Raw genomic sequence first — 27,290 nt, 5'->3', positions numbered from 1 at the left:
GGGGGGGGGAAGGGGGGGGGGGGGGCGCCCATGCCCGCGCTCTGCTCTGCTCTCTGAAGCTATATGCGAGTGCTGTTGTAGAGCGACCGGCGGATGTCCACGGCGACGGTTGCCCCGAGCAAACCCCCCCCCCCCCCCCCCTCCCACTCCGTGCTGCTTCCTTCCTTCTGGAAGTACACAGCAGTCTGTTGTGCAGCTACAAACGACGTATCCAGTGGAAGCGGGTAGTGGCTCCGTGGCGTGCTTGGCTGACGAATGCTGCGTCACGTGACATCATGTAGAGCCTTACGCATCATATGAGTTGGTATAGGGGCAATACAGGCACTGAAAGACATCGTGTTTTCCGCAAGGGTCTGCAGTCTATTGTTCTCCCGATTCGTTCTTTTTCCACCGGTCAGCCAGCCATTTCATATCGGAGCCGGCGACGCACGTTTCTTGGTATATTCATGCATGGCAAGCGGTATAGCAAGCAGTGGTACTCCCCATGATGGTTTTGTTTCCCAAGGTCGACCAGCAAAAGCAATGAAGCTCTCGATGGAAACGTGTGATGGAACGATACGTCGTTCCAATTATAATTTCAATCGTTAGTTTTCTCTTCCTCACTGGGTCAAGCGACGCACAGCCTCATTGTAATCTGAATGTCCTGTATTCATGGCGGACAATAAGAGTTAGTAATACCTTTAGCGCCTGCGTCGTCGTTTCGTCTTGTGTTCTGCCCGTCAGTTATTTGCGATTTTCTTTTCAAATATCGACAGTAAGAGCGCAGAAAGTGGAATGAAGAAAATCGTTGTTATGCTGAGCCTGCATTTCATAGGATCGCTCTGAATAACAACACAATATATATCATATGCATGGTGAAGCGCCTACATCAGGCCCTTTGGTATGGGCTCTCCGCAAGTCCGGCTTGTTTTGCATCAACACGCTGTCCCATTTATAGTCGCTGCTATCACCTGTCGCCTAGCCTCGCGGAACATGTCGAGAGGCCACGTGCCCTCGCGCGCTTTCCGCCACGTACCCTTTCTCTCTGTTCAATAACTCCATCATCAGACGCGTATGAGGTTCGTCCTCGTGACGCGCGGAATTCCATCGTTGCCGACTCCTCGCGACGCGTTTCGAATCGAAAGAGGTCACTTTCCGGAGGCAGTCGGCCAAAATCTCGCGCGCTCTTGTCCCCGAGGCGCTTTTCATTTGCGTTTCGGGTCTCCCCCTATCAATTGTCGGCGGGGACGGCGAGCTGGAGCGCTCGCGGCCAGACGGGCGGCCTTGCGGCGACGAGGCGCAGAACGCGATGCCGAAACGTCGGACTTGTTTGTACGAGTGCGTGCGTGCGTGAGAGCGCACGTGCGCGACCGCGACGAAAACGCGACATGGTGCCAACAAGACGGCGCGACCCGCAGAAGAATTAAGCGGCAATGCGCACGCGAAATTGTCTCCAAGCATTTAATAACAACTTCGATCCATCCACTTGCCGCCTGCCGTTGCAAGGCAGAGCCATCATCCCCATGGAAAAGCCGCGGGATGAAGCGGCTGAATCGTTCAGTTTAACGCTGCTTTAAGGTTGTAACTCTTACGGTCGTTTCTTTCGTCACTGTTTATTCTTGACTCGATTTCCTGAAAATACTAATTGCATCTATCCGTTGGCTACTCCTAGAACGTTTATTCATATTTTTCAGCGCACATACACTCCGCGGTGCGGCGAATCTGAGCGCCACTCACGTTCATTGCCCCAGTATAAGTGGCCGCTTCGCGAGCTGCTCCGCTCCGTGCAATCGTGCATGAGGCAGCACACGCGTGCTTTCGGAGAGCAGCATGGGGTGCTCTGCAAAAGCTACATAAGCTGGGGCGGCGGACAGCCAGCCAGCTAGCTAGCCGAGGGACCGGGCACCGACATCGTTATATATATTTTAGTGTTTGTTTGTATTCGCCTCATTATACACGCCTTGTGCGCCAATACACCCCCCTCGCGCTTTTCGCCTTGCCTCCATGTCCGAAGCTTCGCGGAGCGCCGACGGTTGAGCGCCTCGTTTCCCGGGGGCCGAGTTTATAACAAATACCCGGCAGCGCGCGCGTCCGCGGCAGCTCGACGGCGACCGACCACGTGTTTCTGTAATTGGCTGATCGTGTTTCGGTCTCTGCAATCTCCTTTTCAGCGCGTGCACGCTCGTGAAGACGTTTGGGGTCGAACTTCCTATCCGGCCGAATGTGTGTACGGCTTAGTCCAAACCGCAGGCGCGCCGCTCGAAGCGGGGAGGAGAGGGAAGAGGAGGAGGGCTGCTGGCGTCTTGTGTGCTTAGACTGGACACAACGCGTTCACAAGAGCGCCCGGCCCGGCCTAGCAGATAAATGGGCGAGAAATGCTCCGGTATCTTTCACCCTCTCCACGCCGCTCCGGCCTGTCTGCGGCCCTGGGGCAAGATCGTGAGTGCGCACGCGTGGTCGAAACAGTGCAGCGGCATCAGCCTTGATTCCCATGAACCAGGGGTGCTTGCTGCCAACGGCGGGCCCTCTGTTTTTACTTTTATTTATTTATTCGTTAACGAGCCAGCGGCGAAACGGTGCCTCCCGGCTCTGTAAGCTCTCCTCTCCGGGCGTGGATATATAGCATGCCTACCAGCTGAAATCGCCGTCATCATGCGTGTCCAATCATATATGCAGCAACTGCATAGAGAGCACTTCGTTGAACATACTACGCAGTTGGAACGGCGCGCCGGGCCAATTTTGTGTTACCGCACAGCCGACTGTAGTTACGTAACGCTTTGAGGCTGTTTGGGCGCGAGCGTACAGGCAGTAAAAAAATACATTTCACATTTCCGCGTGGCAAGGACGGCGGAAGAGTTTTCGGTGCGCTTGCGATTCCGTTGGGGCTGCAGCGCCTTGGGAAAAATGCTGGGTGTGTCTCTTCATTTTTTTTCGGCGTACAAATAGCGTCGACGCTCTGCATATCGTTGAGGTGACTTTCCGAGCCTCACATCGGAAATTGTGTTCACTTTCGGCGGCTTGAGTCTGCTTCCTGGCGCAGCAGCAATGACGGTTGCGTATTTCACACACTGCGCAGTCAGGTAAAGACAGTGACCACACAACACGAGCGCTAATGAGCTGCTATTACTCCTTCTCTGTGAATTAAGGCGATGGAGGTACAGTCCGCTGAGTCCAGAATGTATTAAATAATAATGGTTGTAGTATTTTAACCTCCATTCTTGGGGGTGGCCTCAGCATGCACATGTGGCAAAAGGGTGGGGCTGTCTAATGCCACAAGCTTTGCAACCCAAACCTCGGACCCATGATGAATAGTGTGATGAGGTAGGAAAAGAGGAACGAAAGGGCGGCTAAAGAGACGATTACAGGGAAGGAGCAGAGCAAGCTTTAAAGCTGGGTGTGTTGTATGGTCACTGTTTTGTAGCATGGTCCTATACGGTGGACCTCGAATAGCCCGTCCCTGGTACACATGTATGCTTGAAATGCAGCGCAGCCGCGGCTGAGTGCACAGATGGACTCACGGTGTGCGGCTGGCCTGTAGCCGTGGACGGCCCGTGCGGCGGGGTTTCCGTAGTAGGGCGAGGCGGCGGCCGTGGGGTTGCCGTCCTGCAGCGAGTGGAAGAACATGTCCATGTCCTCCTGCGCCAGCACGGCCGGGTCCTGCCGGCCCTCGTAGCCGGCCCAGGGCCCGGCCTGCTCATCCATGGCGTCCCGCGACGCGCGGCACAGCGCCGGGCAACCGAGGCCGCTCACGCCGCCGTGGCCGCCGCTGGGGGGGCTGCCGCCGCTGGCGTTGCTGCTGCCGCTGGCCGCCTGCGGACAAAGACACACGCACACCATGTACTTACTACTACTACTACTAGTACTGCTACTACTTACTATGCTACTACTACTGCTATTACTACTGCTGCTGCTACGGTTGAACTTCGTTATCACAAAGTTGAAGGGGCCCGGAGATTACTTCGTTATAGCCGCAGCTTCGTTATAGCCGGTGTTGGCCGACCTTCCTAGGGCAATCGTCATTCCTTCGTTATATCCATATTTCGTTATAAACAGTTTCGTTATAACGAGGTTTGACTGTATTACTACTACACTACGCGGTATAGCGCAATATGTGATTAAGAATCCTCCCTCAGGATACGGTGTACGCTTATGGAACGAGGAAGGAATTCATAAAGGTTAAGGCGGAAACTTGGGCAAGTTGGAACATCTTAAGAGAAGAAAAAACAGCACAGAAACACAGGACGAAGAAAGGTGTAATGTATTAAAGAAAAGAGCACAGTACTGTTACGACCTGTGCTAAACGGCGCAAGCAAAATACCTAAACAGAAAAAAGAACGCGATAACTGCGATGTGCCACGCGAGAAAAGCAATGTGGCCGCTAGAGCCCATTCCGCGGTAAAACGCAAAATATTGCCACAAATCATTACTTGCAGCGAAAAAATGCATATACACTCTTTTCAGGAAAGATAGGTAGATGTCTATAAAGTTTTTTTTATATCTACTGCTCCCACTTTCACGCGTCGTACGCGTCAGCAAGGTTGCTGCCGTTAGTCGGAACCAACAAAGCTTACTGTTGTCACACTCGAAGTACAGTTCCCCAGCGGCGCGTGTCCCGTTTTAGGGAGAACGAAAATGTCGTCACAAAAAAAAGCCTCCAGTTGTATTGCGCTTGAACGATCAGAGTTTTGGCTTGCTGTAGCATTAACAGGTGGTCATGAGTCGGCAGCAGAAGTTTACGGGACGAGGGTATGTGAAAAAATGCAACTCCGGCACATACACACAAGCCACCACGTGACTGGGTTGTGACTCGCGAGGCGGCGCTACAGCAACTTTGCTGCGACGCAGTCGCAACCTGTAAACTGTTCTTGGCATCTGTTAACACAAGAAAAGAATGTGCACGATTAATTTTAAACATGTGAGGATGTGGTCTAACAGCATTCCTGTACAAGAAGCCAAATGCCGCCGACGCTTCGTTGGAATTTGCGCGGAGGTTCCGAGGACCACACAACGAATACACGGGTGCGTGGCACAGAGCAATAGAAAAGTTCACTTAAGCGTAGCTGACTCAGGGCTGTGTGTTGTAATGCGCATAAACGCAACCACTGGAACAAAGAAATTACGAAGACGAGAGCACGCCTGGAACCTGCTGTTCGAATCAGTCTTGCTTTCAACGCTCTGCAGAAGACACTATTCTCACACACGTTCGAATATTGTTGACGCCTCAAGGGAAGACTTGCGCTTTAAGATACGACGACATAGGAGAGAGGAGAGATACAACATGATATGGGCACAACTATTGATTTCAATGAAGGAGCCAAGTAATCTTTCTTTCTGAAGTTTTTATCTCGTAAATGAATTTAGCACCTTATTTATAGGTAAGCCTTGACCTTTCTCGGACGTGTTTTTACTCGTCAACGCTCGTTCTTAACCTTTTTTTCAGCCTCAGCTTCCAGCTACTAATTGGCGTGTTTGTGTTTGACCTTAGACAGATTTTTTTTTGGAAGCCTAATAGCCACATTACGAGAAAAGCCGGCGGCGTGTGTTAGTATGTTAGTGTGTGTGTGTGTGTGTGTGTGTGTGTGTGTGTGTGTGTGTGTGTGTGTGTGTGTGTGTGTGTGTGTGTGTGTGTGTGTGTGTGTGTGTGTGTGTGTGTGTGTGTACTCGCAGATGGCGCAGAAAATCTAAGCGATGGCAAGAAAAGTAGGGTGACGTCATCAAGCGGCCGTATGACGCACACAGCAAGCCGAGCACTGGCATTTCAGGCAACCTACACATCGTTCCTTCTATATATACCCCCCACTGGCTGACCTCAATGTGGCGCCAGTTTTCCCGACTACATTCGTACCAAAATTGTGAGCAACCGTTTGTCATATAGTGTGTTTCCGGTGGTGTCATACGATTTCTCGTTACATACAGAATATAGCTTACATGTGCTAGTCAAGTTGGGGGCTTTCCTGCGACAGGGATTCGAACCGACGACATATGCGCCTTCTCTTAAATTGTATGCCTTCCCATACTCTATATCTTCCCTTAAGGCGTGGTTGAGGTGTCTACCGAGATGCGAGACAGTTATTGGGCCATTACCTTTTGGCGTATTAAAATTGTGACACGACTGCTCGTCGTATACACCATTGCGGGAGACATAAATGACGAAAGCCAACAGTCACCAAAATTAAGGAGCATAGGGGATGTCTTTTTTTAATTTTGTAGTTTTTATCAATATGAGATAAGAAAAGCAGAAGAAAAAACAACCACATACCACCGGTGGGATCCGAAAATACGACCTCCGAATTTCGCGTCCGGTGCTCTACCAACTGAGCTACGGCGACGTCTGTCCAATCTTCTGCTTTCGGGGGAGGGGGGGGGGGGGGTATTTATGTGTAGTGTAAGCGAACCTTGAGAGTGTTCACCAGCGCCGCCCTCGTCCATAGCGGCGGACGTAGTCCGTCCTGTACAATCACACCGCGAGTGCCACGTATGAATGTGGTCGAACGGTGAGGGCGGAAGCTGTGCGAGAACTCATTTATGATACGTACGGCATCAAGACTGCAAGATTCGAGCCCCTCGGCGAACTATTCACCAGGAAATGGAATGGAAAGGGGTGCTTGTTATGGCATAAATGACGGAAGCCGACAGCCACCGAAACCAAGGAGTTTAGGGGATGTCTTTTTTTGTGGTTGTTTTTTCTTCTACTTTTGTGAATTTTCCATTGCTAAAAACTACAAGATTTAAAAAATACCAATTTGAAATTTAAAATCCCGTTCGGCTGTCAGCGCTTGAGCCGCCCTGTTAGATCGCATGCAATTAAGTCACGATAGTACACATTCCGGACGTGGCAAGGCATCGAGGTCTTTGTCGCACGGGCCCGAATGCTACCCTCGCGAGGACAATTTTTTTGCTTATTGTCACAACTCATCACGCAGTGCAGTCGCACGCTGAAACAGCCGTATAAATAGTCAAGTTACACTCTCACACAACTTCGCTTCACACTGCTGCAGTGTTCCCAAACGTTATAATTACAGCAAGGACTAAAACGTGAACGTAAACACGTCAGTCCTTACAAATTTTTTTAGTCAGTCTATAGACTTCTGTCTATGAAGTCTGTTGACTCTCTATTGCCAAACCCTATAGAACAGTCTATAGACCATAAAGATACTATAGACAGTCTATAAACAATCTATAGATTTATGGCCATACACTTTTAGTAGACTTTTGTCTATAGACAGTCTGTAGATTTAGAATCGAAAAAAAATATCTATAGGAAGGCAATAGAGTCTATAAGAAGTTTACAGGCTTTCTATAGACCATTTTTATAAGTGACTATGTCTACAAGATTATGCGCGCTGAGCACTCATGCTGTGAACTTAGCTTGTCACGGCTTTGTTGAGGGAATCATGCAGCAACGGAGCTCTAGCGATGTACTGTGCGCTCTTTAAACCTCGTTTCAGTATTTTATATTTTAGCTCTTCTCTTCGATCCGAGACCCAACACGAAAGATTTAGCAAACGTCATTGCTTAACGGCAACGGAGCCGCCATTAGCCTAATTACATTATATTCAGATCCGACCCGTATGATGTGTATATATATATATATATATATATATATATATATATATATATATATATATATATATATATATATATATATATATATATATATATATATATATATGCGAGCTACACGCTGTATACTAAAAAAACACTCTGTGGAAAACTTCACAAAAACTCATTTTCGGATTCTTATGAAACTCATAAAATTCCTCTGCCAGCAATGCCTGTAAAGGATGTTTCGTTTGAAAACGTCGATTTCTGATAACAGGGGTTTGAGTTTTACGGGTATACGCGAAGAGTCAAATTGATACACGTTACATATAATACATTCAAGACATACTTCTACACGAGTGTCCCGGATAACTTCGTGAAATAGTCTGATGACAAGAGCAAACTTTTTGCAAGTTTTACTGAATCGTTAAAATATCTCAGCGCACTACTGCAACAATCACTTTAAACTAACGAATTTGAATGTATTTCGTCGCCGCCTACATTCGTGCATTCAGGTGAATTCCGGGACTCTAAACAAAATAAACAGGGCTCTATTTTTCGTTTTCGATGCCGCTTGCATGTAACTTTTGTGATGTTATCTTTTCTAGACAAACGTTCGCGATATCGACTAAAAAAATACTTGATGCATGAAAGGAGCGAAATCACAGAAAATAAAAACTTAAAAAACTAAGTAGCAGTAATATATGTGAAAGAAACTTCTGCAAGGAAAATCTCGGCATGTTATTGCCTCTAACGAAATTATGCCGCCAGCAGTCGATGCCGCAGTAAGCATGCAATCAGTGACGCCGAATTAGTCGCTGAGCGGTGTCTTCGCTGTCGGTTCCAAAGATGGCGATCACGTATGAATCACGCTTATGTACGTGAAGCCCGAAGACAGGAGTCAGTGACAATACCAATGAACGATGCTATCGGACATAGAAAGGTCATTGCGCCCAGCAGGTATAGAGCTCATGACCAACAACACTCGGTACTGCTGCCTGCGGACCATGCGACACGCAGTCATGATATAAAAAAAAATTGGCAGTGGCTTAGCTCGGCTATGCCAGGATATACGTAGCGAGAGGTACGTTTCCCTGGCTGAGCTTGTCGTGGTCACTGTATGTTTAGCAATGAGACACATTTGGTATACACATCTTTTATTCATTTTGCTTGACAGAGATGAAGACTGCCCGATGATCTGTGAAGTAGTATGCAGCGGTCTCAATTTTGTCGATACAGTATTTCGATTTGGGAGAGCCTCTTTAGTATATACAAGCTCTAAGTAGTTCCCCGTTGTGTAGTCATGACGTGAGGGTCGGAAGCTAAATTAAAGTCAAACTTTTCTTTCATACACTGACTAAGAGAGCCCTGTTTCATGTTGAAATCGCCCAAAGTCACACACAACAGTGAAACCGTGCCGTAGTCTGGTATACACGTGGCAACCACATCAATCGTCTGCCTGACAGATGTTCCCGGTGCCAGGCAGACTCCTCGCAAAATAATGCCGGTTTCCAGAAGACGAACACAGCAGGCTTCACCATTGTGCACCACGATCGAAGGGAGATGTCTGACAGCGGTGATACCTTGTTTCACGTACACACACTCCAGCGTTCTTATTGGGTTCAAGCCAACTGCCAGGCGACAACCTCAGGATCGGAAGAGTTAATCTTCTCTTGTCTATACCGCCGTTTAGCAGCGGCTGGACTATCCTCTGCATGCATGTCAAACGTTGTGATACAGACGCCCACTACATCTCCGCGGTTCGGGTGCTAGAGCGGCGTGAGGCGAGGCGGCGATGAAGAACGCGGCGCAGCTGTGGGGTCTGCCTGGTTACCATGGTTACCATGGTATCGGCGCATGCGCACAACTGCTCATCCGCGTGACGTCACACTCGGCTCCGACGGTGGAGCGGGCGCGCGGCCGCGGCGACGGCGTAGCGCACGCCGCACCTTGCTCCCCTCCAGTTGCCATGGTAACGGCGCATGCACCGCGAAATGCTCGACTGGTAGCCCAGTGTAGCTCTCGCTACAATATATACTGTACCGCATATTCAGCGTCTATCCTTTCATGCAGCTGTTTTCTCGAGTACCGCGCCCCGCCGGTACATTAACTTTCGCCTCATGCTATATTGCGAACATATTGGGAGATACAATACTTGAACTACCAATCGTGAACCCGTATACGAACTATATAGGTCAACTTTCGCACTTTGCCTAAAAATGTGGTCCGCATCCCTTGTTTAGCAAAGATTTCAGTAAGCATTCTTTTTTTGTACAGGCTTCAAAAAACGCCTTTTCCAACCAATGGGCGTTTACCCTGAGAGGAGCACATGACTCTCACCTCTTTCTCTCTCTCTCTCCTTCTTTTCTCTTTCCACTGTTGTTTCGAAACCAGTAGCGTAAAACGTGATTTATTTAGAATAGGCCGCAATTCCATAAAAGTATTGAAGTATCAGTACAGAACACGTGCGTACAGTATACAGAGAGCGTACGTACAGAGCAAGAGGAACAGGAGTAAACACACCGTGCGGAGGGGAAAAAAAAAACATGACATGCGGCGGACGATGTAGGAGACGCGGGCTCGGATAAATCACCGCGCGTGGTGGTGACGGTGGGCGCGGAAGCTTTCGCCACGCTTCTGTATAGCGAGAAAGTGACCGCGGATCACGCGACCCCCCTCTTGGCATATCCATGTCAAGAGGCTGCATTACGGGCCCGCTTGTTGTATGCATAAGCAATCCTCGTCGACGTCCGCAATACGCACACGCGGCTCCCCGTTTTGCACAAAGAGTCCGCTCGGAGAAAGCCCCGCCGATTCGTGTGAAGCCAACCGGACGCTTGTATGACCTTGCGTGATGAAGACGCGTAGATGTATGTCGCCATTCAGTGGGACACGCGACGGCTTACATGTATACACACGCCCGCCGTCAGAAGTCTATCGAGCGCTCAGTATATTAGCGGGAACTGAATTTAATCGTCGTCTTTGTGCGCAATAGATATGGGAAGCCATGTTCTGAGTGCGCAAATTGCTCAGTGCTATTTTAAATCTCAAGCGATCCGCCTGTAATGCAGAGAAATTACTGACGTGGCGCTTTCGATAGTTGGTGCGACATAGCGATGAGATACAGTGCGGTACCCTTACAAAAATTTCGTTAGACAGTCTGTAGACTGTCCATAGACTTGTCTATAAAGTTTATAAACTGCCTACAGACAAATCCTATGGTCAGTCTATAAACAACCTATTGAACATTTATGACCATACAATTTTGTAGTTTTGTTTACAGACAGTCCATAGACTGTGAATAGACAAAAGGAAATATCAAAAGGAAGGCAGTAGAGTCTATAAGAAGTCTATAGATTTTCTATAGACAACATTTAGAAGGGTAGAGACGGGACAGACTGTCAAACCTCGCTATAGGTTTCGCAGCCTGTCCATGCTTTATCACGTCGCAGAAAAACAAACTTTCCACCAAATTTCCGAGCCCCGCCGCGGTGGCTCAGTGGTTAGGGCGCTCGACTACTGATCCGGAGTTCCCGGGTTCGAACCCGACCGCGGCGGCTGCGTTTTTATGGAGGAAAAACGCTATGGCGCCCGTGTGCTGTGCGATGTCAGTGCACGTTAAAGATCCCCAGGTGGTCGAAATTATTCCGGAGCCCTCCACTACGGCACCTATTCTTCCTTTCTTCTTTCACTCCCTCCTATATCCCTTCCCTTACGGCGCGGTTCAGGTGTCCAAAGATATATGAGACAGATACTGCGCATTTCCTTTCCCCAAAAAACCAATTATTATTATTATTATTATCACCAAATTTCCGTCCCACAAACTTACGACGGTTGATGTACAGTCCGGTGCTGAAAGCCGTACTTATCTTGATATGTCGGGCGCTAATTTTAGGCAAGACAGGGTGCAGATATCTCTGCGTTTCATTCGGTTATTCAGCATTATTCATGTCACTGTTTTGACTTCCCCCTGTGACTCAGTGCATGGCTGCTGAGTTCAGCACCTCAGCCTCGTGAAGAACGCATATTGATCGAGGTGGATTAATTATGAAAGCGCACAATATTGGGGGGGCCACGTTAAAGAACCTCAAGATGGTCGAAATTAAACCGGAGCCTACAGCTATACCGCATACCTCATATATGGAGAACAGTTTTGATTCGGCATGTGGAAATCCAGTACACCAATGAAACGATATCAGTTTCATCGGAGCCAGTGCGCGGGGATCGTGCATCAAGTTTACGGAAATTAAATGACGTGTATCTAACGGTGAGACAATCGCACGACAATTTCACAAAGCACCGCGTGAAATCTACATAGAGTGCCGAGCAAAATTATACCTTTCACTCATATCGTTTACATATATAGGAAACTTATTCGTTGAGCTGAATATAAAAATTCCGGTTACTGCACGCATTTATTGACCTATATAAAGTTGCACTCGATCCGCTCCCTTATCTTCGAGGACTTGTGCAGTAGCAAACAAATTTATGATTAAACTCATCAAATAAGGCAAGCAAATGCCGAGTATGCAATGCACAGTTACTGAAAGGCCTGCTACATGACCGAATATCTTGCCGTTATTGCCAACAGCCTGCACAGTATCACACATCTAAACTACACGCAGTTAGCGCGGTGTTTCGAGGTCCTTTGCCAAGCGGCCTAAGAGGGATCACAGACCGGTCGAACAGAAACCTTACGCGGGAAAAAAAAAAAAAAAAAGCCGGAAAGATCAAACAACTGCGGGCTATTTTTTTCCCTCCTATACTTACTTAATCACGACTGTGTCCGTACGTGAAGAAAAACGCGTTTCAACAAGAGAGCAGAAATCTCCCGTTACACATCGATAAGAACTGCGCATTTTTTTTTTTTAAATACGGTACGCTTCGCCTAGAGGCGCGCTTTGCCAAGATCGCAACCAAAAATCCACTCGCGAAAGCACGTTTCCTGTACGGTTCCGAGCAATCCGCAACATGCGTGCACAGAGGAGGGAAGGTTAAGAAGTTGCACCAACTCCCGCGCACGATATGAGTTACGGCCGAATCCACCAGCACACGCGAGTGCAGCTTACATTATTGCCGTTCTTCATCGTAATTGCGGATCGAACTTATCAGCAGGACCACGCACAATCCTTGAAGGAGATATAGTGGCCTGTCCGCTTTCCCTTCTCCATGCTTGTTCTCATTCGTATCATTCCGTCCCTTTAGCCCTAGCTTTTCGGGGCCCTGCCTTTTCCCTCTGCCGAGAGAGACCCAGCCCCTCTTCACCTTTTTCCGAACGAAGCTGCGCAGGCGCGGTGGTGAGGCTAAACGGGCGTTGAGCAGAGGAAGTGAGGAAGGGGGGGGGGGGGGGGGGGGGGGACGGTGATTGGTGTGTGGGGGTCTGTCCACGGATGGTGTTGTGCGAGCCTGAGCGGAGCTCACAGTGTAATAGCTCTCTCGCAACTCCTTGCTCTCGACCCCCACACGCGCCTCTATGCGCTTGCGGGTGGGTGGGTGCGCGAGCTCCGCAGCAAATGACCGCCACCACCACAGCCACCACCGATGTGTGTATACTACCACACCACCACCATCACCACCATCACCACCGCCTTTCGAGAAAATTGCGCCCCAGATTTTGAACGGCTTTTTGCATGGCGTCGTGTGCGCGGATGCAAAAACAAATAGAAGGCCGTATGCGTTGGAGGCATGCATTTTTCTTTCCTTTTGCTTTATACCTGCCGGACACCAGCGATTAGAGACGGCGCGCGCCGCCGCGGTGAGCGTGTGTTTGATCGGGCCGGCACAAAACCGCTGCTGCAGGGCGTGTAATATGCGTTTTGATCACTCGAAAGGAGTGGCCTGATTGGGGCATGGAACGCGCCGAGGGGTGCATGCGCGTGTGAGTACGCTCGCTTTGTGAGAAGAAAGCTGGCACTGAATGGAACTGGAGAGTAATTACTGCAGGGCAGGTGCAATACAGTGCACACCCACAAGGAGCGGGACAGCTGGGTGCTATCCCAACGAAAAGAAGGCGCAAGAAGCGAACACAAAGAGTAAAAGGATGGTGAAGCTGCAGCTGGACTTGGAAGAAATTCGCGCTTGAAAGCGAGGGTGCGTTTATCAGGTTCCTCTTGCTTGAAATTCAGAAGTAGATTATGGGTGTACACCGCCATTTTCACGCACTCTATTCACAAAGGAGCAAGAAGGGAGTAAGCTGCCCTGTGGAGAACTCCATCTTATTAAAGACAAGTGTGCTACAGACGACAGCTTATGCCCTTTTTACTCCCATGTTGGCGTATTCGTGTTTAGAAGAGTACGGAGACTACCTTTTTTATCTTGATAGCATCACAACGAGATTAAAATTACACGTTCTTCTTTTTAGGCTATACATGATGAATGCTGAAGATACGTCGGGAATTTTCAATGAAACACGGAAAAATACTGCTATGAACGCGATTACCGGGCTAGTTTAAGTACCTGTGTTAAAACATGCTATCCTGTACATCAGCAACACCGCGTGATTCAAGAGGGATATTTTAGGCTCGTACTTTTGAAAAACTGAGAAATTCTCTTGAGATTCTGCTCTAACACGGTAATCATCGTGGTTGACTCTTCCTCCTCGCTGCAAAATCTGACGTATAAAATCCTTCCTGCACTCACATCAATTATTGCCGATGACTATCGAAAATCAATGGGATGTGCCGAACATTCTATATTCCCGCGGTAATTTTTGAGCGTGCAGCGCCACGCGGCACGCGTGGCACCCGTGCGTACCGCGGCGGCTGCGTTTTTACGGAGGAAAAACGCTAAGGCGCCCGTGTGCTGTGCGATGTCAAAGCACGTTAAAGATCCCCAGGTGGTCGAAATTATTCCGGAGCCCTCCACTACGGCACCTTTTCTTCTTTCACTCCCTCCTTTATCCCTTCCCTACGGCGCGGTTCAGGTGTCCAACGATATATGAGACAGATACTGCGCCATTTCCTTTCCCCAAAAAAACAATTATTATTATTATAACTAGAAGCGTTTATGGGGGTTTGACGCCCCAAAGCGACTCGGGCTTTGAGGGACGCCGTAGTGAAGGGCTCCGGAAATTTCGACCACCAGGGGATTTTTAACGTGTACTGACATCGCACAGTACACGGGCCTCCAGAATTTATCCGCCATCGAAATTCGAACCGCCGCGGGAGGGATCGAACCCGCGTCTTTCGGAGCCGAGCGCCATAACCGCCGTGCCACCACGGCGGCGAACTAGAAGCGTTCGTCCAGATTTCCGGGGCTTGATTGAAGTATGCATGACTGATGTCTAACAAAGCAGCATGCCTATGAACCCTCCTAAAATGTTAGAGAACGGTCCAGAAAATTAAAACGTGGTTACTTAGTGACCGGTTACTGATTGCTGCTGATCGTAACGAGCCCCCCTCCATTTCTATGCACTAAGAGCTGCACAAGAGATGAGGCACGCTTGCTACTGCACTATTTTGATTCGCACGTGAGCACCTCTGAGCTACTCGACGCGTGAGACTTGTTGCAAAGGACTCCGGTTGCTTCCCGCAATTTCGCATTCACGTCACGACCTGCTTAGGCCTGTTTTTATCCTCTGCTTCACCGATCATGCGTGGCTTCGCATCATTGCAGTGCCAAGAATGCGGCTATGCACTGCATTGTTGAGGATGAGGCTTTAGGTACAGTGTTTATTTCGGACATATTATCAGCCGCGCATGCTATAAAAATAGAGAAATTCGCGCCATAATTGTGATAAACTCCGCGCCATAATTGTCATGAAGTACGGTCTTCGTCCACCAGTGCAGAACGTCCAGGACCATTCAGTACACTTACGTTCTAGAAGAGCGGCTATGCATCCTTCTTTCCGGGTAACAAAAAAAAAAAAAAGAAGTAATTTGTAATGTCTGTGGTGCGGGCAGTGTTACATAGTATGGAGCAGCAGTTCGCACATTTCCTTAAATCGGTTCAAGCGTGAAGACAAGCGCGGCCTTTTCGACTTCCCTTCGTTCTTGAGAGCTCATTGCTTTGCAAACGCAACGGGAAGCACAAGTAGCTAATTGTGGGCCTCGGATTGGGTTTACTGAACCGTGACTTCACAACACCTGCACCTAGGCAATTGTGCTCCACGGTCGCGCGTGGCTTGTGCCTGCGCATGAGGCCTAGTAAAAAATGAAGCGTCTGTAGGTGCTTATGGTGCGCATTTTAACGCCTCAATTCACAAGCGACGTGCGCACCTTTTCATTTGACTGTTTTTAGAGAATCAACTTTGCTGGCGTAACTTTAGTTGCAAAGTATAGAGCATAAAAAAAAAGGCATATACATTGTGGTCATTATGTTTCTATCTATTTCTGTCGCTCCCCTATGTGCTGCTATCAATCGTGACGCCATCTTGTTCCGTGATAACTTTTCTTTAGGATAACGGATAGGTCCCATAGCTGCCTGAAGAGTGGGACAATGACGAAGCGCGATGGTGGTACAGTCCGTCCGTGTGTGAGTACTTTACGGCCATCAATTTAGGACGTCGATGACGGAGCGCCCAGTGGCACTTTCGACAGGACGGGTCAGTTGTGGACAGGAATCCCAAGAAAACACCGCGAAAACAGCCAGGAACTAGGAACAAACAACACGCAGTACAACAAGCACTGGGGCGGTTCGTGCGCGTGATGTTGTCCGTACAGCATGCATGCAGTGTTTTACGCCCTTGTATTTTCGAGCCTATCTTCAAGCGCAGCCAACACTTTTTTTTTTTTTTTCAGTGCGCGAGAAGAGACCCTCGACGGCTTACTTTGACCGCATCAAGGGAGAAATGGTTCTGCGATAAGGTAAAGTACGTCGCACGCATTTATTCCATGCACTACACTCCGCAACAACCTTTCCTGGCAATAGGCAGCTTTAGTTTCACGTACGAAGAAGCTTCACGTACGTAGAGCTCTTACGGGTGACCAGTGCGCATGCGCAGAACGCAAAGGGTCTGCGTGAGTCTCACGGACGTAGTACGTGAGATTCGGATTCTTACGTTGCGGTCGTTGCGTTGATTGCGTACGTAGCGTTGACAACATGGCGGCGCCCTGACCTCCCGCTTCACAGCGATAACTGCTTCGTCGCTAATCCCTCGACGCGATATCGTGATCTAAACTGTTTGGTTTATGGTTTATGAGAGTTTAACGTCCCAAAGCGACTCAGGCTATGAGAGACGCCGTAGTGAAGGGCTCCGGAAATTTCGACCACCTGGGGTTCTTTAACGTGCACTGACATCGCACAGCACACCGGCCTCTAGAATTTCGCCTCCATCGAAATTCAACCGCCGCGGCCGGGATCGATGATCTAAACTGTTGTATTCGCCTTCGATTTGCCCATTCTTACCCTAGCATAAGGTTTCAAGCGACAAATAGCTTGTGTGTTTCAGAAATAAAGGGGATTTTCCAGCTGTTAAGCCTAGCGAAGTAGCGCTCCATGGAGGAAAAAAAAAAAAACTGAGGAGGGAGCATCCGGCGAGAGACTTGAAGCCTAGTCGTAAAAAGTAAAAATGCATTAAAAGAAGAGAGTCGCCCATACTCCATCCATCTATTAGACCCCCCACCAAACTATGTTTATCTCTCTATTGTGTATCTCACCCATGCATGAAAAACATGTATGCTCTTTTCCCTGGACAATTGTTCCTCTCTGGCTCGGTCCCGACGGGTTTTGCTACGACACGAGTCATCTATAATGCTGCATGGTTCAACCTGTGACATCATTTTTCGATGTTCTCTCGATGCGGCGACGCTGGCCGTGCGAATATGCTGAAAACATGTGCGGTGACTGATAAGGTGTGTGAGCTATCTGCACGTTGTGTCGTTTTCCTGGCGTGATAAGCGCCACCCATGCTAAGCACTTATCACGCGCTTTTTGTAAGCTATGCCAATGCAGAAAACGACGCGAAATGTTTAGCACTAGTTGAGAGCACAATATACAACGCCGTGTATAGTGCTACCTAATAGTCCAACTGCAATAATTCTTAAAGCTGATCGTCTTGCCTTCCGTATCCTAATCGGTGCAACCCTGAAAAATTCTGTTGCAGCTACTCTGCGGTTACGTAAACAGTGCTCTTGTTAGTGTAATCTAAGTAAACATAATCCGGAATTACGCCTTTCTTTATTTCCATGCACGCGCAGCAATTCGCGGTTAACTGAGTTGTGCACTGTCATCCCATCTTCTGCCTCGAACACGGCGATAGTTAGCATCATCTAGAACAGCATTATACATTATGAGGCAACAAAAGCAATGAATCGGTGATTTAACAGCCTGTATATTGCATACTGTCAATACGCGCGTTCTTGGCAAAAATTACCGCAGCGCGGGGTATATGAATTGAATGCCATTCGCCATATGCTGCACTGCCTCAATGACATCATGCGCCATAAATCAAGTAAGTTACTATAAGCGATGCACAGAAAGCGAAAAGAACGAACTGATCGGCGCATGTATACGAATGAAACGTGCCCGTCGAATCACCGCAACAAACCGTCTTCTGAGTGGGAACCATAATCCGGAAATACCTCGCACTGAGGTGTACGCATATAACGGTTCGTTCATTTTGACAACCCGAGACTTCCGACAGGAGACATACCACCACAATAGCCGCATACATCAAGAGAAACTCCTGGCAGGGGCGCAGCATCTTCCAACAATAAACTACGCACACTCGCGGCTATCGCGTCGGCGCCATGCGCGCTCATAACCCGGCGATGAAGAGGTAATCGTTCCCGCTGATTAATGGTCGACCGGCGGCGGCGAACGGTCGTGCGTTGCTCTATGGGAATCGGGCGCCCGGCCACGAACGTTGGGCAGCCCCGCGAGGCTGTAGTGCGCCAACAGATACCGCCCGTCCAGCTTCTCTTTCTCTTCGCGTGAGTGCGCCTCTATCTAACCCACCGCTAGAGAGATAAAGACGCTGGCTCGTGTGGACCAACTTTGAGGCCACGTCGTGTGCGGCCGAGGACGGTGTGCGCATGTGGCATGGTCGCGTCGGTTGGAACGAAGGGGGAAGAGGGGGAGGGGGTAGTATTATGTTGGCTTTTGTAATCGAAGAGTGCAAGCAAGCCTTTGCATCATGTGACGTCTCGCTTTCGTATACTCCTGAACTGAAGAGGCTTAGGCAATAAAGCGGTAGCGCTAACGAAACAAGCATGAACGAAGTTGAAACTAGTTAAGACGAACGTTAAAGCTGCCGACCTGTCCTCCCTACATTGTTATTTTTGTTTTTTTTTCCGGCTGTTGTTACCAGCACGAATTAAAGAGCTGTCGGTTACATTCACTGTTCAACCGAAGGGACTAATGGTGACGGTTGTCGCGAGTCACCTCGGGCCAAATAAGCTTGGTTAAGGCTATGGGATGCAGGCATTGTACAACAGCACAGAACTGAGATGCCTGTTTGGGCAATTTCAGGGCTCATTCACACTTGAGAGTCGCAGAAGTCGCGAGACTGTTTTGGTCGAAAAGCGACAGTCGCAAACGGTCGCGTTGGTCGAAAAGCGACAGTCGCTCGCTGCTCGATCCTGCAGCCTCGCGACTGCGAGTCGCAAACCGCTGAACCAATTCAGCGAGCGAGCCGAACTTTCGGCAACGACGCTGCTCGCGGGTGCGCCGAGAGACGGACTGCTCTATCTGCTCCTTGGATGCCGTAGTCGTCGCTAAGCCTAGCCGGTTTCACGTCGATGCCGCAGCTGAGGGCGTTTCGGAACTGACCAGCGCTGCAACCAAGATGCTACTTTCGTCACGGCTTTGTTGTGAATCCCGTCTCATGGGAATATAAAAATATGCTCGATTTCCGCGACGCCTTCAGCAGCCGAGAAAGCAGACGCCAGGCGATCGAGCCGCTTTGGGCAACAGCAGCAAAGCGGCAATGAGAAGAAATTTGCTTGTATTCAGCAGCTTGGTATTGGCCAACGACCCTCAAAATTGATTCGTTTTTGAAGTTCGACTTCCCAGAGCATGGTATGAACGCGAACAAACAACATACTAGCGCATTTTTTTGACGCTAGCGGCCGGCATCCAGGCTGGCTGGCAGGCCGCTTGTACGGCCGCGGTGCACATTGCCGCTATATCTTCCTCTTCGCTCAGGTCGTCCCAGTACATTGCTAACATCGAGGGCCAAGCGCGAGCGCAGGAGACGCGGCCGAAGCAGACGAAACTCTCGAAAGCGCGCGAACGGCGTCATTCCCAGGAGTTCTCATTTCAAACGAGAATCGAACGAGAAGGCGACCCGCAGGTCGCCCTTGGAAGTGTGAACATCGGTGTTGTCGAACTGCGGTGTAGTCGCAGGCGACTGCTGGTCGCGCGACCTCTGCGGCTCCCAAGTGTGAATGGGCCCTCACAGGACCGAGCAGCTTGTTCACCGCGAGAGAGGAACGATTTGCCTGTTTGTCAAAGGCATCTGACAGTTGTAATCGGAGGCCTTTATATAAAAGTGGAGTCTATGCGTAAATGATGACGGTCGACGAGCGGCCTGGAACCGTGTTCCGCGCTCAAGACGTGCGCGTGTTTCGTTCAAAACTACTGCGAGAGCATTGCTCGATGAATCGACGGAAGCCTTTCGGGAGCTTTCTGCACAGCTTAAAACGACTTGAACGCAGAACATGACACGTACGAGAGGCGCTCAGGATAATAAAGCTCGTGGTCATCGCCGGCACTCCAGCTTACCGAACTTTGTTATGCAGTAACAATGACGTCAATAGTTCGGAAAAAAATTTACGCGCGCTTCGCAAAGGCGAGCACTTTCTTTGTTTCTTTTGATTGCTCATTCTCCTTCATGCAGGACGCTTTGCTCATGCCTCGGGAAATTCCGATTACATGTTTGGCGTGCGAGGGTAGACAAACCAGCTCAGCCCGTGCTGATTCCCCTTGTCCCCCTAATAAAAATGGTCTATAGACAGTCTATATACTTCTTATAGACTCTATTGCCTTCCTATAGATATTTATTTTTGTCCATTCATTGTCTATAGACTGTCTATAGACAAAAGTCTACTAAAAGTGTATGGCCATAAATCTAGAGATTGTCTATAGGCTGTCTATAGGATTTGTATTGCCTATAGACTGTTCTCTACACTTTCCCTATAGACAGTCTATAGAGTCTGTAAAGAAATTTTGTAAGGGGCCTTCCTTTCCGCGCGTCTATCTAAACGTTTTCTGCATCGGAACACAAGCGGACAGACCTCGGATGGCGGTACAAAACCGCCCGCCGTTATCACGGCGGCTCTGTCGTCTAAACCTCTCCACAACATTCCCGACAGGTATATGTCACCGACGCAGTTGCGAAGGTGCTACATCACGATGGATGCCGCTAGCGTGGGGCGGTGCGACTGGCTTTGTTAGGAGGTTCCTTCCTGGACGTCTATAGGACGTCCAGGCAGCGTCCGTGTATACACACACCGGCGCGACAGGGACGAGGAAGGGTGGGAGACGTCTTAATTGTCGGCTCTACCTCGGCGCGATCGTAATCGCCACCTTCGTCGTGCCGTGCCAAAAGGACGTGCCGGAAGTCTGCGCTGCTGTGGCTGCCGACATTAGCATGCTCTCTGGATATTCCCCTCGCTTCGACGGGTCCCCTCCACGCTGCTGTAAGCGCGAGCGCCTCGCGCTGTGTTGGCAAGCTTGCATACTGCATACTCCGTAGCTTGGTCCATTCAGAAAAGCGTGCGAACGCACTCGTACATCCTGTTGGCGCATCTGCGGGTGCCCGAAGGCTCCGAGACATGTGACGCTCACGTGACTCAGTGTCATCACCGAAGAAAAGGACCTTGGCGACGCTGTCTTATTATAAGGCGATGCTATTTGGACGCACCTTTCGCATCTGAAGGCAGGCAACCGGCTAGAGTGCGGAATAATCATTGTAAGCCTGTACTGAAAAATCTAAAAGAGCTATATTTTCGAAATAACGAAGTTTATTACTTTTTTGAAAGTAGGAAGCTTAAAAAAAAACGTTGTTCGTTCACTGTCCTCAGGGCGAATTTCCCCAGTAACATTCACGCAAGGGAAAAAATTGTGCAGTTTTTCTTGGTAGCCACGTGGCTTTGATCGCATGCATGCTAACGAGTAAATATATCACGAAGGATCCTCCCAGAGCACAGCCTCCAGTAAACTTGTACACATATTCGTCTTTACGAACACCATCAGTGGAGAACGTGGTAGCCAAGTTCATTCCTTCTAAACCCCGTGTAAGACCCGCTGCAGTAGCTCAATGGAAGTAAATGCAGCGTTTCTTATGTGTTAAGAAACGCGCAATCGTCCCGTTTTGTAGGAGCGCTCGCTCCTTTGGCTGTTATATATCATTTCAACCATCTAGGATCTTTAGTATTCAAAAGCTATTCACCGAGCAGATGACTATCGAAATCGCCGAAAGGATGTCCGAAAGTCACGGTTTAAATAGAATAATAACCTCATGGATTACTGACAAGAAGACGAACGCAGTGAAACGTCTTCCATGTCCGCTAATTGTGCATGAATGACAGATTTTCTTTTGTATGAGGCGAGTATGTTTGGAAGGTCGGGTCGGGTGACGTCCTTTCACCTTTCGGTGCCGAAGGGGTGCAAGATATGCAACGCACTTTAATAGTATGGAATGTGTGTTCAACACACCGAGGCACCGTGCAGTACAGGACTGGGAATAGTACCGGCTTTTCTGTTGTTCGGAAGCTGCTTTGACAATCGCAAATCGGTACTGTAGCTCCCTTAGGGGCTGCGATGAGCGGTCATGCCTAAACAGTGAGGCGATACGTAAACTATTTCCGCGGAGAAATAAACCCGACTGTGGGCTAGTTCGTTCCGCATACATTCGAAGCAAGATACCGGTATTTAGCGTCGAGCCGTTTTCGTGTTCCCCGGGATTTTTTTCAACGATTGCGCTTTTATAAGAAAAGTATTCCAGCGCAGACAACGTCATCCATTGCAGTCCAACCATAAGTACACGCTAAATATGTATCAAGGCACAAAGTCACCGCCGTCAACCCACCCTCCACACTTCAACGACCCGCCACGCCTCCATGTAAAAGCCGGGAAGCGATATGCATTCCAAGTCTTAATGTTGTGTCACTGATAACTCCTGAAATATCCGATAAGCGCGCGAAAACCTGAGTTTGTTTCTCATCTGTCTTCTTATCTTGAACGATCAACTAACTATTCCTGTGATGATCAGATAATGTTTGAAACGCCTAGACAGCATGAAAGTCGGATAGATCTCATGCTCTTGTTGTCCTACCGATGGTACACCTCACCGTGGAAAGAACATGTTGCCATTAGGGAAGTTTTGAGCCCGGTGTGCAGTAAATATACTACACCTCAACATCGCTGTGTCAGCAGTGAAATCATTGAATCCTACCGACTGCGCCATGTTAGCAGATGAAGTCTGTGAATCCTGTCGACTGCGCCACATGTCGCACACATGGCGCAGTCGACAGGATTCACAAACTTCGTCTGCTAACATGGCGCAGTCGACAGGACGCCACTTCTTCGCTGACAGCTGGAGCCCACAACGACTACAGCTGCCACGTGCTGCTCAACCTAGCCAGTGCCCTCATGTGCGCGACGGCTGACGGGGCCGAGCACGTGGACCGCCGCGCTCACCTGAGACTTGAGGGCGCAGCCGAGGTTATCCTCATAGTAGCCGTGGGGCGGTGCCAGCCATGCCGGCAGGCAGGAGCGACCAGCGGCGAGCGACGACGAGCGTGCGCTCCCGCCGCCCACCACGGAGCACGCCGTGCTCGCACCGTCCGCGCACCTCGACGCACACACAGGCCTCCCCTTACTTCGGACACTGCCGCGCAGCTGCGATCACGCACTGCCGCTGCGCCACGGGTACGGCGACGGAGGCAACAGGGCACGGGGGACCGACGAGAACCGTGCGCAACAACAGTCGGCTGGTAGTTTCTCGTCTCGTTGCGAGGGGCGCTGCCTCTTGGAATGTGCGCAAAGCCGAACAGGCGGCGGTCGAAAAAACGATGCTCTTCAGCGCGGTCACAGGCTCGTCTTCCCGCACTGCAAGGCACTCGAGCAAAATGCGCACGCACCGTCTCACGCGCACAGCTCCAACCCGCGATAGCAAGCGCTCCGAACCGCACTGGATGGGTCGCGCGCCACGCGACGCGAGGCCGGCCTTCTTTCCACCAGCGTCACGAGTTGGGCGGAGCCGGCCGTCGCGGACCGCCTTCTAGTGCGGCGCGATGGGAGGAGCCTGAGCCTTTGGCGCGCCTTGACGCGGCGGACCAACCGGAGGCTCGCTTGGTTTTTCGCACTGTGATTGGGCGACTGACGCGTAGAGGGAGAGGGTGTGCCGCTTACGGCGAGAAGGCAGCGTTTTTTTGATTGACGGATGGGGATGCTGAGAGAAGGGCCGCAACGAGGAGGGCCCCCCGTGGTTGTTTGGAGTGTGCAGATGGGTTCGCTTTTGAACGATGCTTCTCTGTCTTCTTTCCCTTCCTTTCATTCTATCGCGAGAAACGGAGGGGGACGGTAGGACCAAATGAATTGGCGCCGAACGCTGCTGACTGTCAGACAAATCGACTGGACTCTGAGCTGCTTACTCCTTCTTTTTTGAATTTTTTGCCGTTGGCGCCATCAAAGGACCCTCGGAGCATGTGAAGCATTTGTTGGTCAATCTTTGACTTTTGGCTACGCAGCCCATGCTTACCGCATTCGGCTTCTTACCCTGAGTAAGAATAACACCTCAACAGAATCTAATAGGATGTCTTCTCGAAACGAACATATGTGGCTCAGTGCCCTCCTTGTGCACATGTTGGCTTCTTGCTAATTGTTATTTTTTGCTGCATGCTATGGAGTAGTTTCAACCTGATATAACCGCCTGCACTATCTTAATATCTCCGGAGTGTGAAGCAAAAAAGAAAGAGTGGGCAGAGACATGTGTGTACAGGCGCAGGAACACGTGAAGCGAGTTTTATGCACTCAACCCGCTAACAGTGACCTAATAAGGTGTCATTGCTCTCCTAAAGCTCGTATTCCTTCAAGCGTTGCTTGCAATGGCGGGTACCCAGTGAACGAGTCATGATGATGGCAACGGTTATAACGATGTTGGTATTGGTGAATATGGTGACGTAAATAATCAAAGAAATCTAGCACTGAAAAATTCTCCTAAATATTTGGTTATTTTTAGTCCGGTCTTTTCCCAATGCTTAGCTTTGCTGCTGCCCAGTATCATGGCAGATACTTGAGTAATATGACATCTAGTTCCAGGCTTTAGGCAGCTGAGTTTTCTAACAATGGCTACTGCGCAGATGATGCTTGTAAATCCATATGCAAACGCGCCAGCACAGAATGCGCCGCCCATTCCGCACCAAGCAAAGGACCTGGCACGAAGCCAAAATCCATTCAGCTCACCCGCAAGGGTGCTTCTCCGCATAAAGACTGAGTACTGCAAGTAAGCAAACTTCACAAACTCCGAAGAAAAAATTAAATTTTTGTTTTGGTTTGTCCTAACTCGCGCCACAAAAAAACAAGATACCAGATATTTAAAACTACCTTCGAGGCGCAGCTTTTTTCACTTTCAGATTTTCCCAGGCGCAGTTTTCTTGCGTACGCAGTATGAAGCGCTCTATAACGAATGACTCCCGCTTTTGATATTTCAGAAATGGAAAATAAACTGAGCTGTTTCAGCTCCAAAAAACGAGAAAAACATAGTTAAACAAGCAGTGAACAGTCACGCTTTATAGAAAACAAGGCGTCAAATAACTGTAGCACTTCAGCCCAATTTCACTTTAACCATTCGCGCCCATCTGTATTGTGTTATATCTTTTCGCACATGTATAACAACTCGCGGAGACGCGAGTGTCAGGTCGCTGTAAGTCACGCAAGTGTAAGACGGGCAAATTTAGCGTCGCTTTCAGCGAGCGCAGTTCGCCTCGTTGTGTGTTATTATGGCGGCACAGTGCTACACTGGGAACCAAAGTGTCATCCGGAATGTGCTTTTTCTGGCAACATACTGTGCATGCACTTTGCCCCATCGCCAACCGTTTTTGCAAGGTGAAGTCGCAGCACGAGTTCGTCCACGGCATGCGTTTCTTCGGGCAACGGAACAACGACCAATTCGGGACGATAACTGAGGCGAAACCGGCATTGCGCGCGATATTTCGCGGTTTAATGAAGCTGACTGTGCAAACGGCACAGCGTTAAGTGTGTTCAAGCTGAGTGTACTGAGTTCGCTGAACTCATTTCACGCCGAGTGCGTTCCTCCTGCAGCAAATGTCACTTTTAAAGTGCGTCGTGCTGAAATTTTAGTCGGTTTTACTTCATTTTATCTATTTTTTCATTTGTTTTTGATGACTGCAAACAAGCCGTGTCTATCTCAACAAAACATTCAGTACCACCATGAGCGGAATCGCAAAAACCTCGTGTAAGCCATGGGCACCTATCGAATGGCAGCAATAGCCTTAGAGAACCGAAGGTGACATTGAAGAAAGTCTGTTTGTCCAAAGCAACAATTATAACCCAGTTCCTTCGAACCAACCTGCAAAGTGCCTACATAGACGATACACAGTTTCTGCAGAACCTACGAGAAAATAAGTGCGCCTCCACTTTCAGGCCTGTCCGTGGAACCGTGTCACGATGTCTCACTACAGACATTGAAAATGTTTAGAATAACAATGAACGCGACAAAGACTCCTTCAACGGGTACCTAAGCTCACCCAAGATGCAGGTTATGTGCCAAAAACATCCAGGCCTCTATTCACACAAATATTCACCCCTTCCTTCATAGCGCGGTAGAGATGTACTACGAGAATGCGACAGCACATTTCTTTTCCACTTAAAACACGAGCATTTTTTAGATCTTTTTCTCAAATTTCATGCGACGAAGCGCGAATACAAGCACTCAGATGCACATTTTCCAAGGCGTACCGACGGTCTTCAACAGGGCTCGCAACCATAGGTGAGCCACAGCTGTGGTCAGCAGTTGGGTCCTGTACCTTAAAGAGCACCAAATCCAGTTTCGGTTCACTGATGAAGTTTGTTGTCCTCTATTACGGCGGCACTCCCTCACAAAAATTTCCTTGAACCCTTCATAGGCAGTCCACAGTCTATGAACCACCTAATGAAAATTTATTCAGAGGAAATATCTTCCTTATGCGTATATTTCCGAGTAACCGTAAAAAAAAAAAACACTAAAGGGAAGTCTCATCAACATCATATACGACGACAGCTCTTTCCTTTTTTTTTTTTTGGTTCGTAAACTTCTCGCTCAAGCCCAGATGGACATACATGCTATGACGGACGCGAGAACTGCATAGGAGAGCGCGCGGGCTGCCCCCTCACGAAACGACTTCGCCGACCGATCGAAGAGGCTGCGCGGTGTCGCCATCTATCGGCGCCGGGACAAAGCGACCAGCTCAACCGGCCGGCGACCTTTCGCGATCGAATCGAGACGACAGAATCTTCACTGTAGTTGTACTTCGCTCTTTTTGATCAAGTTGCCGATTCGGGTATGATATTAGTTGAGTATTATGTGTAGTGTCGGTTGAGCTCTGATTCGCTAACTAAACAGCCTTATCTCTTGTCTTTCGCTATGAGCATCGGCCCACTGGACGAAAAATAAGATGGGCCCCCTTCGGTTGAGCAATACAATGTCAGCTACGTGCCCATCTTGTTGCAATGCAGAGAAATTTAAGAACTCTATTTCAGCACAACTGACCTCATGACCCCGATAATACATGACTCTATGAAGGAAATGTATGGAACATCGGCTTTCGTTTCATTTATTCGTGTTTTGCAAGCAGTGTCGAGAGATGACCTGCCAGAACACTTAA

The 27,290-nt window shown here is 49.2% G+C and overlaps 1 protein-coding gene across 1 annotated transcript in view; it reads right to left on the bottom strand.

The window, feature by feature from the left end:
- The window catches only part of LOC144097637 (uncharacterized), a 149,874-nt gene that overhangs the window by 49,185 nt on the left and 73,399 nt on the right, over nucleotides 1–27,290 (bottom strand). Inside the window, exon 2 of the mRNA XM_077630290.1 lies at nucleotides 3,414–3,789. Coding sequence (XP_077486416.1) covers nucleotides 3,414–3,681 — 268 coding nt within the window. The 5' untranslated portion in view covers nucleotides 3,682–3,789. The remainder of the gene's footprint in view (nucleotides 1–3,413; nucleotides 3,790–27,290) is intronic.

The sequence above is a fragment of the Amblyomma americanum genome, chromosome 7 (genome assembly GCF_052857255.1).
Source record: "Amblyomma americanum isolate KBUSLIRL-KWMA chromosome 7, ASM5285725v1, whole genome shotgun sequence".
NCBI lineage: Eukaryota > Metazoa > Arthropoda > Arachnida > Ixodida > Ixodidae > Amblyomma > Amblyomma americanum.
This window is presented reverse-complemented; position numbering and strand designations above follow the sequence as displayed.